At 32.4% G+C, this 17,710-nt stretch overlaps 2 protein-coding genes across 2 annotated transcripts; one reads left to right on the top strand and one right to left on the bottom strand.

Annotated features, from left to right (window-relative positions):
* Positions 1-690: 690 nt before the first annotated feature.
* LOC125067597 (probable isocitrate dehydrogenase [NAD] subunit alpha, mitochondrial) lies at positions 691-13,424 on the bottom strand. Its single transcript, XM_047676256.1, has 7 exons — positions 13,284-13,424; positions 12,782-12,949; positions 12,347-12,525; positions 8,660-8,875; positions 6,100-6,235; positions 5,773-5,886; positions 691-1,288 (listed from the first exon to the last, which is right to left on the bottom strand). The coding sequence occupies exons 1-7, from the start codon at positions 13,308-13,310 to the stop codon at positions 1,061-1,063; spliced, it is 1,068 nt and encodes a 355-aa protein (XP_047532212.1). The 5' UTR covers positions 13,311-13,424; the 3' UTR covers positions 691-1,060.
* A 511-nt stretch (positions 13,425-13,935) lies between these two features.
* Positions 13,936-16,623, top strand: LOC125067865 (vacuolar protein sorting-associated protein 33B). Its single transcript, XM_047676754.1, has 2 exons — positions 13,936-14,426; positions 14,561-16,623. The coding sequence occupies exons 1-2, from the start codon at positions 14,269-14,271 to the stop codon at positions 16,332-16,334; spliced, it is 1,932 nt and encodes a 643-aa protein (XP_047532710.1). The 5' UTR covers positions 13,936-14,268; the 3' UTR covers positions 16,335-16,623.
* The last annotated feature ends 1,087 nt before the right edge of the window (positions 16,624-17,710 follow it).

The raw sequence follows: 17,710 nt of genomic DNA, 5'->3' as shown, positions 1-17,710 counted from the left end.
TATACTTACCTTTTTCCAAATCCAAAAGTTATCCGAGAAAACACTTAAAAATAAAATGTTATGTACATTAAAATTTATTATTTTTACCCATGCAATAACTTTCTATGTTTTATTTTATTTATCTTCAAAGATAAAAAAGTTATAATAGATAATTTTTTGTCCAACCTGCATAGCACGACGACCCTTGAACAACGATGATCAGAGCTTTACTTCCCCTTGAAATACCGGTAGGAATGACTTCGATGAGTCCCTTAAAGGCGATACGTTCCCGAAGTCGTGGAAAGCAAATTGAGTTGCCGAATTAGACAAGAAAGCTTTTTGAGAAAATTCTGACGAACTATAATTTGTTTTATATATATGTTCCAAATTCTAAATCGTATTTTTTCTTTCCTGTCTCCGTAATTTATACTTTATAGCTTCTAACATTTTGTTTTTTGGAATCTAATATAATGCAATAAGCAAAATATAATATTTTACCATTCAATGAAATAGGTAGGTTTTTCGTTGTTTCTTTTATCTAATTTCACTTAAAATATCTATTAGAAATTAAGTTTTCGACGTTGTAAAATTTTTATTCTCTTCGGAACAAGAAAATTCCTATAAATTAAGTCGTTAAATTAACGCAACAACATTTTATTTACTAGGTACATCTATATTAATAAGAAATATGCAGAACAATAAAACAACAACAATTTTTAATAAATGGTTTATTTGAAATTTTATTTCATTCCTTGTTTGACAAAGAAACTCTTTAGTGTCAAGTTCTAATAAATAATGATTATAATTCTTTAGGATAACAAAGTTTTTGTTTTAAAATTAATTGCTTATGTAATTCATTCAATAAATACTTAAATGAATGAATTGCGCTCAAGGTGAAAGTGTACTTTGGCATTTTATATCGCTGCTTTGTCTACGTGATTGACGTAATTGCGGTAAATTTTAACTAAAAAAATAATACTATGCCGCCATATTCACAATTTGAATCATCGTCCAAGGCTCTGGTAACATTTTTTTATTTCCTAAGTCCAAAAGGGCGGGAAAAACCTACCATGCGTTATAATTAATTTAATTTCGAAATAATTGCATTGGTGTATTCGCTGCATTTGCCAGTACCACCAAGATCGCCGGTAAGAGACTTTCCTTCGCGCAACACTTCGTAGCAGGCATTTTGAACTTTATCAGCGTGTTCATTAAGCTGTAAATGCCTTAACATCATGATGGCGGACAGGAGTAAAGCTGTGGGGTTAGCCATATCTTTGCCAGCGATGTCGGGAGCTGTTCCATGGACCTAAACAAAACAAACAATATATTTAAATACATGAAATAAATATGATAAAAAAATTAGTTAAGATTAACAAAAATAAATTGATCCGAGGTACGTTTTCCGATACGATACGAAATTCTTCATATTAAAAAGAGCCGTTCAACATAGAGTCCAGAAAGTTTTCCAGGATCTGTATGAGTGAATGGGTGTTTATATAGCGATAAACTGTAAAATTTCACTAACGATCACTATCACTATGGTGTTAGCCATTGTTAACATATTAGTGATATGATGATTTCTGTCAGTCAAAAGAGAAAATAGAGGTATAGAGATAAGTTAAATATGTCGAGAAAATTTGGTCATTATGACGTTACTGTTTAACATGTATGTGCAAGTTTTTATAATAAATATTTGTCTTGTCAATCATTTTGGGGTTCTTTTAATGTCTGATCAACTTATAAATCTTACAAGCCGTTTTTTCTTGAGTACATACTATATACAATAATTGACATCTTTCGAGTTCAGTGATGCCCGTGTATATATTTAATTCCCCTAAACCTTACCTTAAAAGTAGCGAGCCTTACAGCAATGGCATATGTGTAATAATATATCGTTCTTAGAAAGCTGTAATGACCATTAAAAAACAATATTCATTATAATTTGATAATAAAAAGGAGACACATTAAAAACAACTTGATTTGACTTATGTTATTTATCGAGAAATAATCAAAAATTTCCAAGAATACTACGGTTTTGTGGACGCTTTTATTTCGACGTAGATGCTCAATAACAAAACCACGTTTGCCTAGAAACATGTAGAACATTCCACAATGAAATAACATAATTAAAATCCAGAATAATTAGTAACATCCTAATAAACACTTACCGTTAATTTAATATAAACCATTTATGTTTTGATTTATTTACTTTGGGATAAAAAAACACAAATGCAATACAATATTTTATTATAACATTTATTGTCAGATTACATCTGATAATTGTAATATGTACTACAATTCATTTCACTGGTAATAAATATTGTAAATCAATACAAATAATACTGAATACAAACTAAATATGGAATGATTCAAACATCACAAATTAGGTAACCCATTTAACTAAAACTATAAATGTAATATATTTTACAAATACTGGTTATTATGGCTGATATTGGGAAATGTTTACTTTATTATCAATCATAAGATAGGATACTTAAGGATGTAGTAGTTTTGCAAATATAAATTGACTAATGAAAGATCTATCTGCTCCAGTTAAAACAAAACTATATTTTTTATATGAATTATGTAAGAAGTTTGTTTTAATTATTCAATTAATAATAATAGTGGATTGTTCTATTATCAAAAATCAAATGCAATATTGGATCAAATTATAAATTATATATAAATATAATATAATTATATGACATGACTTAATTTTAAAATAAAGAGTATCGTATATGATACTAAATAATTAAATACGGGAAAATATTAAATATTGATTGAATACTTTTTTTATTATATTTTATCAACTACAATATGAAATTCTACCTAGCATCACACTTAAACAGCCGTGTATCACTATCAAAAAATGCCTAGAGGCCAATAAATAACTTAAATACAATGAACATGATGAACACAAATACCTCATTTCATTTTGCCGCATTCATTCGTGAAAATTAAATCCCTCTCAATGTTATGTAATAGGATTGAAATTTTTTCACTGTTAACATAAAAATTGTATTACATTCTACACGTATGTATCAATTTTATTTACAAAATATAAACAAAACATTCTAGATGTTCATTTCAATAGAAATTCTTTGTGTTATTTTATTAACACATTTTGACAGATAAGGTTTTTGCACAGATTAATAAGTTGTATTTGGTTTTAAACTTAAAAAAATCAATTTAATAATAAATTAATTGAAACTTCCCAGTATTAGGTTTTAAAGTAAAATTACAAATTATAGAACGCATCGTCATCAAGTTCTCAAAATCAGATGCGCTTCCCTACTACTAGAGAAGAGTGATAATAATAGTTGCTTTTGTAAAAGTAAAAACAACATAAATTTTGTTTTGTTTTTTTTTTTTCAAATAGGCACACAATTTTTGTTGTCTCAAGCTTAAGTAATTTTATACGACTATTTAGGAATAATATTAAAATATATGTGATGTTAAAAATTCAAAGTAGGCTGGAACTATTGTTTCAGGGTGGCTGCAGGTGGCTGCCGCATATGTCGGGAATCACTGATCCAATAGATCTTTCCACTACGAAATGTTTAATGGAGAATCGCACATTTTATGATACATGACAAAACACAATTTCATTTAATAATAAATTTACAATTGATCTAGTTTAGCTAATCATCTACTCAGCTTCCGTCGCCGCATCGCCCCGTATACAGCTTAACAAAATTTACTACTACTTTTATGTAATTAAACATAAATAACTTAAAACTCATATCCCATACGAGTGTAAAAATAATACTGTTTTTTTAAATCGATTAAAAAATGTAGTACCATTCGTATGTTTAATAAAGTACCAGAACACAAGATCAGTGTGGTCGCGCAGGCCTACTGCAGCTTGGCGATGACCTCGGCGGTGTACTGCGAGCAGGAGCTGGCGCCGCCCAGGTCCTCGGTGAGCACGCGGCCCTCGCGCAGCACGGCGAAGCACGCCGCCTCGATGCGCTCGGCCAGCGCGCCCAGCCGCAGGTGGCGCAGCATCATCACGCCCGACAGCAGCAGCGCCGTGGGGTTGGCCCGGTCCTGCCCCGCGATGGCGGGCGCCGTCCCGTGCACCTGCGCGCTCGCCCGTTACTCGTTACACTTTTGCCAACTCGTGGAAATGCACGCGGTGGGTTACTTTTGATCTCGTCGTGCAAAGTATAAATTGGAAATGTCATATTCACGACTCGTTACACAAAATATTTCATTCCTTTTTATTTCGTGAAAAAAGATCGCAAAGCGATTTCGTCATTTCTGATTTATCTTTGTACATTTTTTGTGATGAGACAGACATATACTTAACATGGTAGATTATTGTAAAAACCGTTTTAGGCCAGTTAGTAAATATAATTATACAAATAATAATGATCACAGAAACAGATTAGTTACTCATAAGTAGTTATTATTCCACAAAAAAATATATGGCTTGATTCATAAATTAATCTTATTGATATCTGTTTTTGGCATAATATTTTGTATTACAGATAATAAAGCAGATTTTTACTTTTTATTTATAAAAACCCAGATGTCAGGCATTTAGGCCATAACTGAATGAAGTCATTTAATTATTAAATATACGTTCAAAAATATTCTTTACATTAATAGCAATCAGTTTTATTTAGTTATTTCAGCTCATTCCCAGATCAGTACTGAGAAAATAATTATTATATGGAGTATTTCAAAACTGAATTTAAAACAAGTTGAAGCATATAATATGCACATATACAAACAAATACATATACATATACTTTAAATAAATGTAATGAAATTGAAAATTTTATGATATTAAGTGTATTTGGAATATTTCGAATTCAATCTCGCAGCATATATTGTAATAGTTACTTTTCATTATAAATACAAATAACGATTGATGTTCTTTGATATTACATTTTGTGTATTAATTTTTATAACGGACACAACATATATTCATGCAAAACATATTTTAGTAATGTTTTCAATGCCCACACTGGTTAGTAAAAATTTCGTCAAAGATCTTTTGATCAGACTTACATTTTCAATTGATATATTTTCACTGCTGAGACGCACAGTACATTAAAACACTAATTTTCACTTTTAATATAAACTCGGTCCGGTATGAATATTCCCTTTAAGGCGTGTTTTTTTTTTTTAATATTTAACAACTGTTTTGTAATTAAACATGTGATTTTCTATGTATATTTACTAACGTACATCAATATATATTACGCATGTGAGTGTGTGTAAGTTGTGTACGTTACCTCGTGTGGCTGTGTGTATAGTAGTTTTTCTTGTTATAGTTGATCTAAGTATATACTATCAAGTAACATAACGGTAGACGAATGATTTTATACAAATTATGTACTAGTATGAACTATGTCATGTGACCAAATATTGATTGTGGATGTGTTTGTCTCTAGTCGGAAAAGCAGTTTTTTGTCCTTCTCAAAATAAAAAAAAATATCTCGCATGTTTTTTTTTTTCGAAAAAATCACAGTAGAATCGTTATGTCACGGTTTTTATAAGTTAAAATGTTTACAGACATTTCATCATCAAGTACATAAATTTAAAGCGATTTTGTCGTTAAAACATTACTGCAAAAATATAATCCATGTGGATAGATATTACAATATTTTGAAATAACAGTTCTGTTTATATAAATCAATTATTATTAACGTTTACTAACAAACCCTGTCAGACATAATGATCATATGGCATAGACAACTCGGCAAAGTAAAGATTCAGATCACTAAGTAGTGTGCGCGTGTGTGTGTGTGTGTGTGTGTGTGCGCGCGCGATACTCACGGACTCGAAGAGCGCGCCGTTCTTGCCGATGTTGCCGGAGGGCGTGAGGCCCAGGCCGCCCACCAGCCCCGAGCACATGTCCGACATGATGTCTCCGTACAGGTTCGGCATCACCTGCGGATCCCGCCGACAGAACTTTACTAGAGCTCATTGCTTGCGTGTACGGTCTTCAAAGGTTATGCTTATACATTTACATTTTGATTTTAGGAAGAACGATAAATGGTTGGTTATATACTTTTTACCCTATTTGACCTTGACACTTATAATTTCTTGAAAAGCAGTCGTAGTACAGTTTTGGAAATACATTTTATTATAATTCTCACTCACCAGAACATCGAACTTGGAAGGATCCTGGACCATGTTGAGGCAAACGGTGTCGAGATACCGCTCCTCAAACTTGACGTCCGGGTACTGAGTCGCAAGGTCACGACAACACCTCAGGAACAGACCATCCGACATTCGCCTGCAACCACATACATTTTCACGACGTCATATCGCTGAACATGTGACCGAATTGGAATTCGCTTGCAAGGAAGTAATTATATTGTATATACTTTTTATTAGTATATATATGTATTTTTTTATTAGTTTTTACTTTCGAGGAAAAAACTTATGGGTTTTTAAATTTGAAACCTAATATACACCTTTGTGGAACTCCTCTGAAACAAGTATCTGAGTTCAAATACGTTGGGCATATTGTTAATGAACGCTTGGATGATAGCGATATCCAGCTCGAGCGCAGAGCATGGTCGGCTAGGGGCCACATGTTAGCCGGCGCCGGTTAAATGAACTTTATTTAAAGCCTTTCGGCAGCCCTTTCCCACGTGCAGTCTACGGGAGAACTACTCGCGACGAGCATGTAGTGCTCCGCCTGTTCAGTGCAACAATGTGCGGACGGTTGTTGAAGAAGCCTCGGTAAAGGCGAACGAGCTAGTCTCTGTCGGTCTGTGGCGCATTATGGAATGTTAATATTTGCAGCGCCATCGTCTATGGGCGGAGACCTTTATCATAAACAAGCAACAGGTATCAAAAGTCGGCCAGCAGCAAAAGTCTAGGTCCGAACTTATGCGAGGCAGCCAGTGCAGTATTCGTATCTCGGTACAGTCAGTTTATTTCTTTAATATGTTATAATTATTAGTCACTTTCTGGCATTTCACGGTCACGTCCTGCGGTGAGAGTCGGGTTATTTTCTTAAAGAATAGCTCTACAGACGAAATATTTTCTGCATATGAAAATTCTTAGATTATATCATTTTAAAAAAAGGACTAGACTACAAATATTTATTTTATTGCATTAACATATATAATGTCAAATATATGTTGAATATATTAACTATTTACTTAGCGGGTAGGTGTTAATAGTAGCTCAGGTATTATATTTGCATTTACTGAGATAAGTTTCATTCCTCTCTTGTAACATGGATTTTAGATTGACGTTGTTACTGGAGACATATTTAATAAAATACTTAAAATATAACTACGTTATTTTATATATTCGACAAAATCTACAACGATTTAAATTTAACTAACATTTGAAATGGATTTCTTTAGAATCTTGTTTTAAATTTACATTATGTATTCTAACAATTTGAAATATGAACGCAAAATAAAAAAACAAACACCGATAAACAAACATAAATCCTTGAGTTCCATAAAAAAGCAACTATAACCGAATGAGTTTTGAGTTGTAATTGATTTTTTAGTCAAATTAAACTGAAAAAATAGCGAATAAACTAATTATTAATCTATCCAGACTTTTTTAAAGTAATTTTTGGATAGCTTTTGATTATTATTTTTAATAAAAATTGCATTGAACCGTCCATTTAATTGATATTTATAATCGTAAAAACAGGCGACCCGATATCACTCCATTAGCGACAATAAAGACGAACCTAATATGTGACAATTATCTCGAGACTCGAGGCCGATCGTTTTACCTTCGCACGTAATAACGAACTATGTATTTCAATACTTTAAAACGGTATCAACGATGGTATTGTAAAAAAACGAGTAAAATTCCTCGACTAAGAAGTCGAATTAGTAGCGAGTAACGTTTGTGACGCAAAAATGTTTCACTTGTGTTACTTGTGTACGAGCACATCTTTTTTTATAAATAAACAGTAGCTACAAAAAGAGACTTTAATTTCCAATGCATTTATTTGTTGTCTAAGACATTTGAGGAATGCGATTGTGTGACACGATTCGTCGTTACAATGTCTCTTAGCGGAGATAGAAGGAGCTTATGCCAAATTTAGCACAAATTGGCTCAGAAATTTATATTTAGCCAATTCATCAAGAAACTATAAAATATAATTATGAATATGACTTTTTGAATCTGTACAAGTCTAGGTACACCCACTCACTACACGTTCGCCGTCAAACATCAATACTTGGTGTTGTTTATTTCCGGTTTGCGTGAGTGAGCCAGCATAACTAACGGCACAAAGGACGTAACAATTCAGTTCCTAAGGTGGGCGATGCTTTGATAATGTGAAATTGATTTTGAATGATTTACTTGGTGGTAGGGCTTTGTGCGAGCCCGTCTGGGTAGGTACCACCTACTCATTAGATATTTTACCGCCAAATAACAGTACTCTGTATTGTTGTTCCAGTTAGAAGGGTGAGTGAGCCAGTGTAATCACAGGCACAAGGGACATAACATATTAGTTCCCAAGGTTGGTGGCGCATAGGTGAAGTAAGGAATGGGTAATATTTCTTATAGCGCCTTTGTCGATGGGCTGTGGAGATCACAGGGATGAGATGGTTCTTAAAGCGCCAATGTCTATTGGCGGTGGTCACTTGTAACGAATTAATTGATGTTAAAACTTAATAACTATAATATTGTTTGAATAATGACGGGTGGTCAAGTCACAGGGCACCGCACTCACATGATGTTAGCCTTGTGGACGGCCGTCACCTTCTTCCTCTTGTTGTCCCTCGCGAACTGGAAGGCGAACTGCGCCACCCTCTTACTGGCCTCCTCCGTGATCAGCTTGATGGACTGCACCACGCCGTCCACGATCTCGTGCTCGATGCCGGAGTACTCACCCTCGGTGTTCTCTCTGATCGTGACTACGTCTACGTTGTCATATAGGGTTTTGATTCTGCAATTTGAAATATACTCTGTTGGAAACTGTTGGTAAGTCGTTGTGATATGGAACATTGTTTGGGGATGATTTAAAAAAAATAAAGGGCGTATATGTGTACCGCCGACCGAGATGGCCTAGTGGTTAGAATTCGTGCATTGATTGTCAATGTTGCGAGTTCAAACCCATTCAAGCACCGTTGAATTTTCATGTGCTTAATTTGTGTTTATAATTCATTCTTTCTTGGACTTCGTCAGGTTAAATGGAAGAAAACTATGTTAATTCAACCCGACTTATATACATTATATAATTTGTATCATGATATAGTATAGATTAAAATAAGCAAGTATAAAATAAATAATGGAATAATTTTTAATAAAGAAATATAAAACTGAGCAAATTATACAAAAACATAGACCAAATATACAAGATTTAGATAAACGTCTCGCAACTTTACTTGGTGGTTACGTCCGCCAACCAGTGCCATAAAAAAAAACCTTATACGTAATATTTTATCAAGTAACAATAAAAAAAAAAAAGAACATTTTAGTTGGTAAGTATTAATGACACTACGAACAATAAAATTAACAAATACTTAGAAGTAACAGATTTTTTATTTCGCATTCTGATCCGATATCTGTAGCAATTTTGACTCGATATGATAACAAAACAAAGTCGACGCTACAACAGATACGATTTGCCAATCTTGGATTATTTAACTTCATTTTTTTTTTCCGCATACTACCATACGTCAATATTTATGACGATAACTCCATTATCTGATAAACATACAACTATACGATATATAACAAGATAACATCGGGACTTTGTTTGTACATAGTGTTTTAAAGACCCTTTTTGAACATGTATTTTGGGTGTGTGATAAATATATGTATATTAATATCGGATCGGTTATGGTCACGTTTTGAAGAGCTCCAACCGTAGATGTACGGAAAATTAAAGAGGATTCTTGATTGCAATTGAATAAATTATTACGATTTAACGAATAATTAATTTTAGAGAGCGGAAACAAGTTACTGGCCGGGTAGAGCAGCGCTTTGGCTGTATAAAAAAACAAATGCAAAACGTGCGAATATACGCCGTCAGTTAACAATGAAATCGAATCAAAATAAAACCTAGCATGTTGGTACCGAATGTTGGCCCAAATAGTTTTGCTAGTACTATTGAATTTTGGGCCAATGCTCGTAATAATGTTTCTACATTACGGAATGTTATCTATGCTGTTGACCGTTGAAGAGTACTTGTATTTGGAATAAATCCTGGACGCAGGATCAGGTCATGAATACAATATAACAATAAGATTCCCGTTAAATATACCATTTCATATAGGGTATTAGAGTATATATCCTTTACATTATAGTGTTATATTTGTAATAAAATTTGCTAAATAATTATAAACTTTTTTATTTAAATTAAAAAAAAAGTGCGCAGTAAGAAGAATTATATATTTTTTTATCTTAATGACCGAAGCCTACAAAATGTTATCAGTTATGTAATTATTATTAATAACAATCCGGTAACCCCGGTTCGTCGCGACGGTTTGTCATGTACGCGATAACGTAGATTATCGAACTCGAGTGGCTTACTGGCCCGAGTGAATCAGTTCTTATCAACAATTTTACTTCGATTCAAGTACACTATTCACGGTCGCTATTTACCGGTACATTTATTGAGGTAAACATTTTCAACGACCACTAGTCCGGTCGCTGAGAGCTTTACTTTCAACATAACCCTAACCCGATTCGATGTCCTTAGGAATACTCGAATAAAGTGTATTATGAGACAGGACGTAAAGACTCATTAGCAGCCTGTAAATTTCCCACTGCTGGGCTAGGGCCTCCTCTCCCTTTGAGGAGAAGGTTTGGAGCACATTCCACCTTGCTGCTCTAATGCGGGTTGGTGGAATAAGCGTAGTAAAGAACATGAAAATTCAGTGGTGCTTGCCTGGGTTTGACCCCGAAATCATCGGTTAAGATGTTTTAACCACTGGGCCAAAGACTAGCGAATGATTATGATGACATTGATATTACCAGTAATATCAAACTGGAATAGTTACAAAAAAGACAATAATTTATTCTACCACGTAAGATCAAAACTTTTGTATTGTTGAATGGGTAGAGGTCAGGAAGGTCATTTTGGAAATATTTTCATTGTTTCGTCATAATAAAGGATTATTAAGTCATGTGATATCCCCCCGCATTAAGTTATCACAATCATGGCGCTTCACTGGGTATTCCGTCTACGAATCAATCATTGATATCGTAAAAAGATTAGTGCAATGAATTACTTTTAATCATTTTGCACTCGGAGTTGATAAAATCTGGCAACAATATTACACAAACTTGAAAAATAGATTCCGATTAATTGTATAGTAGTACATTTTTCTCATTTCTATCACAAATTTATTTTGCTCAACGACTTAACTGTATAACAATAAAATAATAAAATATTTATAGGCTTGACTAAAAATTATCATACGTTTTGTATATTATAAAAAGGAATATAAACATGGTAAATATCCCGTTTTAAATACTGTTAGTAATAAAAATAACCATATTAATTTAAAATCTTATATGGAATATAATTCATTATTGATTTCAACCATGTTTTAAAATTAAATTGATAGTAAAAAAAATAGTGTGTTGTTACATAATGTATAATAATGCCATTGTATATAATCCTATTGGAAAGAACAAGGTATTGCTAGGGTTACCAGCTGTTAAATCAATATGGCAGAACTAGGAATTAACTAGGAAACCTTTTTTTTTTACTTTACCAATTTTAATATAAAATTTATATTCATATCTTATGCATTTTTATCAAGAATCTATAACAGTTAAATCAGATTTTAATTTAAAGCATTATACGAAACTCTCTTAAATTTTTCTTCAGAGGTCATGTGAGGTAGAATGTAAGGGAGAATGACCCACAATGTAAATATTAGACAGACGGCAGCCCTAGATGTTACTTGCAAATTTTAAAACCAGTTCAAGCTAGTTTATTGCAAATACAAATAAATTTCGCACAGAGTCAGTAATATTTAGTTTCGTCTAGTTTGGTTACAAAATGTTGTATTATATTTTGCACATTCGCATAATGAGATGACAAATATCACGAAACCACAAATACATTGTATGAAATGTAATTTGATACTTACGGTTACCACATTATGTACACACTACTGGTGCATTAACCTAGCAGCTCTGTGGTATTTTAATAAACTTTAACGTAGATTTTAATAAATATAACACAACTTAGAGATGGCATTGGGGCAGCATAGTGGAATCCAAAACTTTAAAAGAAAGTCCGTCTAATTGTACAATGTTATCCATTTATTACCCAAGCGAGTAACACTTTATAATTTTCACATATTTAAATTTTGTGGGAATATTGAGCAATCATATATCGTTTTAGCTCATGTTATCAATCACATAATGCAGACATTTGATTTGTGTGAAAATTACTTACCCATCTAAACTTTTGCAGGGCCTGACGTTAGCATAGAGGTCAAACTCCTTACGGAGTGCCAAGTTGAGAGAGCGGTAGCCCTTTCCAACGGGGGTCATTAATGGCCCTTTCAGACCAATCTTGTTTTCATTGACAGAGTCGATTGCCCGCTGAGGTATACCGAATTTGCCATCTGGTCCCTGATTAAAACAGATTATAAATAAAAAATATCAGATAAAACATGAATGTTTATTATTATTATTTGCAAAATAATAATTACAAGTACATAACATACATTCTTATACGAATAATAAGTTATCGACGTTAGTTTCCCTTAAATTAAACGAAACGTAAATAGTTTGTAAACTGAAAAATAAAATTAAGTTGTTTTACAGTAAAATTTTAAAAGCATGGCATCTTTATAATAATCGAGTTTTAATTAAAACGTGTACTTACTCTAACAGCTGTGACGTCCACCTCGTCCCATTCAATCGGAACTTTGGCAGCTTCGAATATTTTCTGAACGGCAACAGTGATCTCGGGCCCGATCCCGTGGCCGGGAATAAGGGTCACCTTCCGTACTCCCGTGCTGTACTGAGCGGTACCAGCTCGGCCCGCCGGGACCTTAACAAAACAAGAAAAACCCTACAGTATAACCTTACACTTCGATCGTAGAACAAAGACACGAAAAAATTTTGTTAACCTCATTTTTCACACTCCCAACCCCTCCGGAGGGTTTATTCGTCCCCGACTCGAACAATTTCAGTAAGCTTTCGATAACTTTACTCTCACGAAAAGGCTTCAATAGCGCATTTATGTAATTCTTCGACATAACTATAAGTCTATTTTTGGATGATAAAAGAAATTAAACGAGCCGTCGTAAAATGTTAATGGGATAAGGGTCGCATGCAGAAAATTGTAAGAAATAGGAAACTATTACACTGAACTACAAACTTACAATTTTTCTGATAATTCTCGCAGCCATTTCACTAAATTTTATTTTACGAAGACGAGAGACTCCGCGGTGGAGCGGCGGAGGGGAAGGATACTGCGAACTCGACAACGACGACGCATGACCGGAAATAACTGTCAAGGTCGACTTTTCGCGGGATTTTTGGGATATGTATATAACGTAAATAAAAAAGACCTAAAACAAATTGAAATAGAAGGACATAATTATTTCAGCCCAACCATGTTATTTTATTTTACTGAAATATTTTAAGTCCTATCAAAATAAATAAACTTTTGTTAAATTGTGGTAATATATATGTTAAAAAATATTTAAAACGTAAAATATAAAAGAATAAATATAAAATAATATAAATAACAATATAAAATCTGCATTTTTTCATATGTTATCATCGGCAACATTCAAATGACGTAGAAATTTGGACATCGCAGCCGGTAATCTGTCAACACCGACTGTCAAGCTAACATTTAAATATTGGTATTGCCACCGTCTGTATTTTATTTTTTTATCTGTAACATAATAATAATATTAATACCCTTATTAATATTATTATTATGTTACAGATAAAAAACACCTGTTTTTTGATCAAAAATATTGTTATTTTCCACGTATTCTGTCCTAGTGGAGCCATCTTGGTATCGTTGCAATATTTACTCTTTTTTTTATTAAACTTGTAGTTTAATGTGAGTTTATCAAGCATTTTATTCTTTTGACAATAAAACTTATTAGGTTCTGGCAAGTAGCAAAACTAGCAACTAGCAACCAGTGACAACTGACAAGCGACACTGGTCACAACTCACAGAATAACAGTAATGAGTAAACATTTCGCATATATTGAATATTTCAAATAATTTTACTATAGCTATTAATATCAGAGAATAATCTTAGAAAATTAGCTATATTCTATATAAATGCATTTCGTAAAATAATGCTATAATTGATGTACTTTAGGTGTTATTAAAAATACAAAATAATGGACCAGCCGCTTTCCTTAAAGTTAGCTTCGTTAAGTCAAATTTCCCAACATAAATTAGAAAAGATTCTTGATCAATGTGGCGACAAGGCGGACTTAATAATTGACCCATCTCTTATAAAACCATTGGAAAGAATATGTGGTGTTAGTTGGCTCAGGTAAGAATATCCTGAATTTAACGAAAAACAAATAATGTCAATAGGTGTTAATTTTTTAAAAAAGTTTAAATGTTATTCAACTAAGTTATTGTTTTTATTTTGAGTAAGTCAATATATTATTTTTTCTTTTCAAGGCAACATGGAATTGAAAAAATATACAAAATGGATCCTCAATTGGGTACTACAGCCAACATAATTAGAGTTTATTTAATACCAGCTTCCATAAAAAAGTACAAGTGTGTTTTAGATCAGATATCATCTGTTTTGAGCCAAAACCCATCACTAGCAGATGCCAAATGTTTCAACATTATAATTGTACCAAAAGTTATTTCCACATTCGACTCAATATTAGAGAACAGAGGTCTCTATGATGTAGTAAAGTTGCATTCATTTTCATGGGAATTAATGTACCTTGATGATCAGCTTCTAAGCTTAGAATTGCCTTTTATTTATAAGCAATTATTTGTTGAACAGAATCATTCTTTACTATCAAGCATTTCCATGTCCTTGTGGAGTTTGTTTCATGTCACTGGCCGACCTAAGTGTATATTATCCTTAGGTAAATTATCAGCAAGTGTTTTAGATATACTGGAGGTATATAACGAGAGTTATTCAAGAGATTTCATAAGTTCTGAATCCTCACAAGATATTGGAGCCTTAATAGTGATGGATAGGGATCAAGACTATGCTTCGAGCTTACTCACACCAGCTACATATAGTGGACTGTTGAGTGAGATTTTTGATATCAGCTGTGGGCATTTAGAAGTGAATGGAAATGATACCAAATTAAAGAGAGGAAAACTAAATTTTACCACTACTGCAGGAAATCCTGGAAAAAACACAGTCATAACCTTAGATAGTTCATTAGATAATCTATATGGTGAAATAAAGCACAGACATTTCTCTGAAGTTTTAAGTGTGTTGAGCTCAAAAGCCAAGTTATTAAAAAATGAAGACATTAAAGCATTAGGCATTAAGGAAATGAAAGAATTTGTTGCAACAAAATTACAACAAGTAACACTTTTTAAACAGAATCTAGTCAACCATGTTTTAGTCAGTGAAACCATTATATCAGAAATGAATAATAAATTCGAAAATCTGACATTTACCGAGAGTGAAATGTTAAATAACAGAAATAAGAAATCCAATTTTACGTACATTGATGAGAATTTTGGAACAGACATTCACATCTACAATAGCTTGCGACTCATGTGCCTACTCAGTTTGACACAAGGATTGTCTTATGATGAATATAATACTCTTGTAAGCAAGTACTTGATAGCATTTGGTTACAAGTTTTTATATGTTTTTAATAACTTGATAACTGCTGGGTTGTTGGTACAGCCATCCAGTCCGAAACTTTCTTTGTCTAATTTAGGTAACCTGAGCGAGAGATTACCGAGGTGGCAGAATGAATTTCAAACTGTAGCCAATAAATTAAAACAGTTACCATCTAAATCTGATGATGGGAAATCACCAAGTTATGTCTTTAATGGTGGATATGTTCCATTGGTAGCAGTTATATGTAATGCCCTATTAACATCAGAAGCTTTAGTAGATGTTTTGTCAAAGTTATCTGCACTTATTGATCTCAAAGTGGGCGGAACTGTAATTGAAAAACTCAAGGATGGTATGGAAACATTGAATGAAAAGTTGTCGAATTTAAATCTTCAAAATGATTTAGAATTTGGATGTAGAGATGCCAAATCAATATTAAAGACTTTGAAAGCTGATAAGTTAGGTGGGTTTTCTCTAAAACCAAAAACAATTTTGGTATATGTAATTGGTGGGGTGACTTATGCTGAAATCGCTGCTTGTGATGTTATCCAGGCTAATACGGGCAGTAGGATTATAATAGCAAGTGATTGCATTGCAAGTGGTTGTGATTTGATGGCTGCCAACACTTGACTATTGAGATGGGTGTAAAGATCTCTATAGCATTTAACTTGCACAGCAAGGAAAGTATTATACAAATGATATTACGTGTATAATAATTTTACATTCTAAATCGAAATTTACAATTATCTTGATATTATTTAAGAGTTAAATAATTCCAATTAATGTCAGAAACTGGACATGAGTCAGTTATATTGTTAATAAATATGCCTACTTAATTATTTTATTTATAATGCGTAGCCATGCAACAATATGTAGTGAATTCTACAGACGTTTTGAATACTTTTTACAATTGATTTATCAACAGATAAATTTACTTTTTATATTATATACTATTATTTATGTAATGCAGTATCTGAGTCTATTACAATATTTATTTAATTGATAATTATGTATTTTTTATAAAAAGTTATGATTTTTGTTTAATTTAAAATAAGAATTTATGTGTAGTATTTAATATTTTGTTATTGCATAATATAATAAAACAACTTATTTTATAAAACATTTTATTAAAAAAACACCAATTATATCTGTATGAAAATACTTTATTTGTAAATATCACAGTAAAAAATTACAAATTGAATTCCTTACGACTACTGTGGGCCAATTTGAATTTATTTTTATTTAAATTATTTTAATAAGGTTGCAGAAATATTATAATTTTTTTTTCAAGCGCACAGATTTCTATCTCAGGTTAGTTCATAATAAGAAATATTTATTTAATAAATTTTTTAATGTGCGTAATTTATGTTCGTTAACAATCAAATATAATTGAATGAGCCAATGAAAATAGCAGAAACGCGCGTTCATTTCAGATGATTCTGTCTAATGTTTAAATAAACATTTTTAATGACAAACTTCTTAAAATTTACTAGTCATAACTAATATTTTTCTTGCGACTTGAATCTTGGTACACACATACAGATATTAACAAATAATAATTTTTCATGCACATCATAAGCTATTAAGTAGTTAAAAAAAAAAATTAACTCCTACTAGACATAGGCCTCCTCTAATCTTAAGCTGAATGTATGAAACAGCTTATTCCACCACGCTGCTCGGTTGTGATTTCGTTGAATACGTTCGTGGCAGACATGTATTCCAATAAATACTTGACGACGTTTTTTTACCGATGAATTAAAAAAAAACAATCACAACAACTCAGTAGCACTTGTTATGTTCTAGCCGCTACGTCATGCGTAAGTACTAATCTAGGTCGATTTTTTATTTCGACTCGAAACTTGAATATAATTTATCCGACATTTTAATGATTTATAATTTTATTTATACATCGATGTATAAATGTATGTAGTATGTACATACTCATTTTAAAATCGAATATATTCTGTTGTTGTTGCCTTGTTGAATGTTGCCTGAGAAAGAAATCA

The sequence above is a fragment of the Vanessa atalanta genome, chromosome 12 (assembly GCF_905147765.1).
Source record: "Vanessa atalanta chromosome 12, ilVanAtal1.2, whole genome shotgun sequence".
In the NCBI taxonomy this organism is placed as follows: domain Eukaryota; kingdom Metazoa; phylum Arthropoda; class Insecta; order Lepidoptera; family Nymphalidae; genus Vanessa; species Vanessa atalanta.
This window is presented reverse-complemented; position numbering and strand designations above follow the sequence as displayed.

Bases quoted from the DNA above. Each gene is read 5' to 3' on its own strand.
- LOC125067597 (XM_047676256.1), bottom strand. From the start codon at position 13,310: ATGGCTGCGAGAATTATCAGAAAAATT. The intron at 8,876-12,346 runs GTAAGTAATTTT...TTCAAATTGCAG, and splicing joins CCCTGCAAAAGTTTAGATGG to AATCAAAACCCTATATGACA. The intron at 1,289-5,772 runs GTGAGTATCGCG...TGTTTTGTTTAG, and splicing joins ACGGCGCGCTCTTCGAGTCC to GTCCATGGAACAGCTCCCGA.
- LOC125067865 (XM_047676754.1), top strand. From the start codon at position 14,269: ATGGACCAGCCGCTTTCCTTAAAGTTAGCTTCGTTAAGTCAAATTTCC. The intron at 14,427-14,560 runs GTAAGAATATCC...TTTCTTTTCAAG, and splicing joins TGTGGTGTTAGTTGGCTCAG to GCAACATGGAATTGAAAAAA.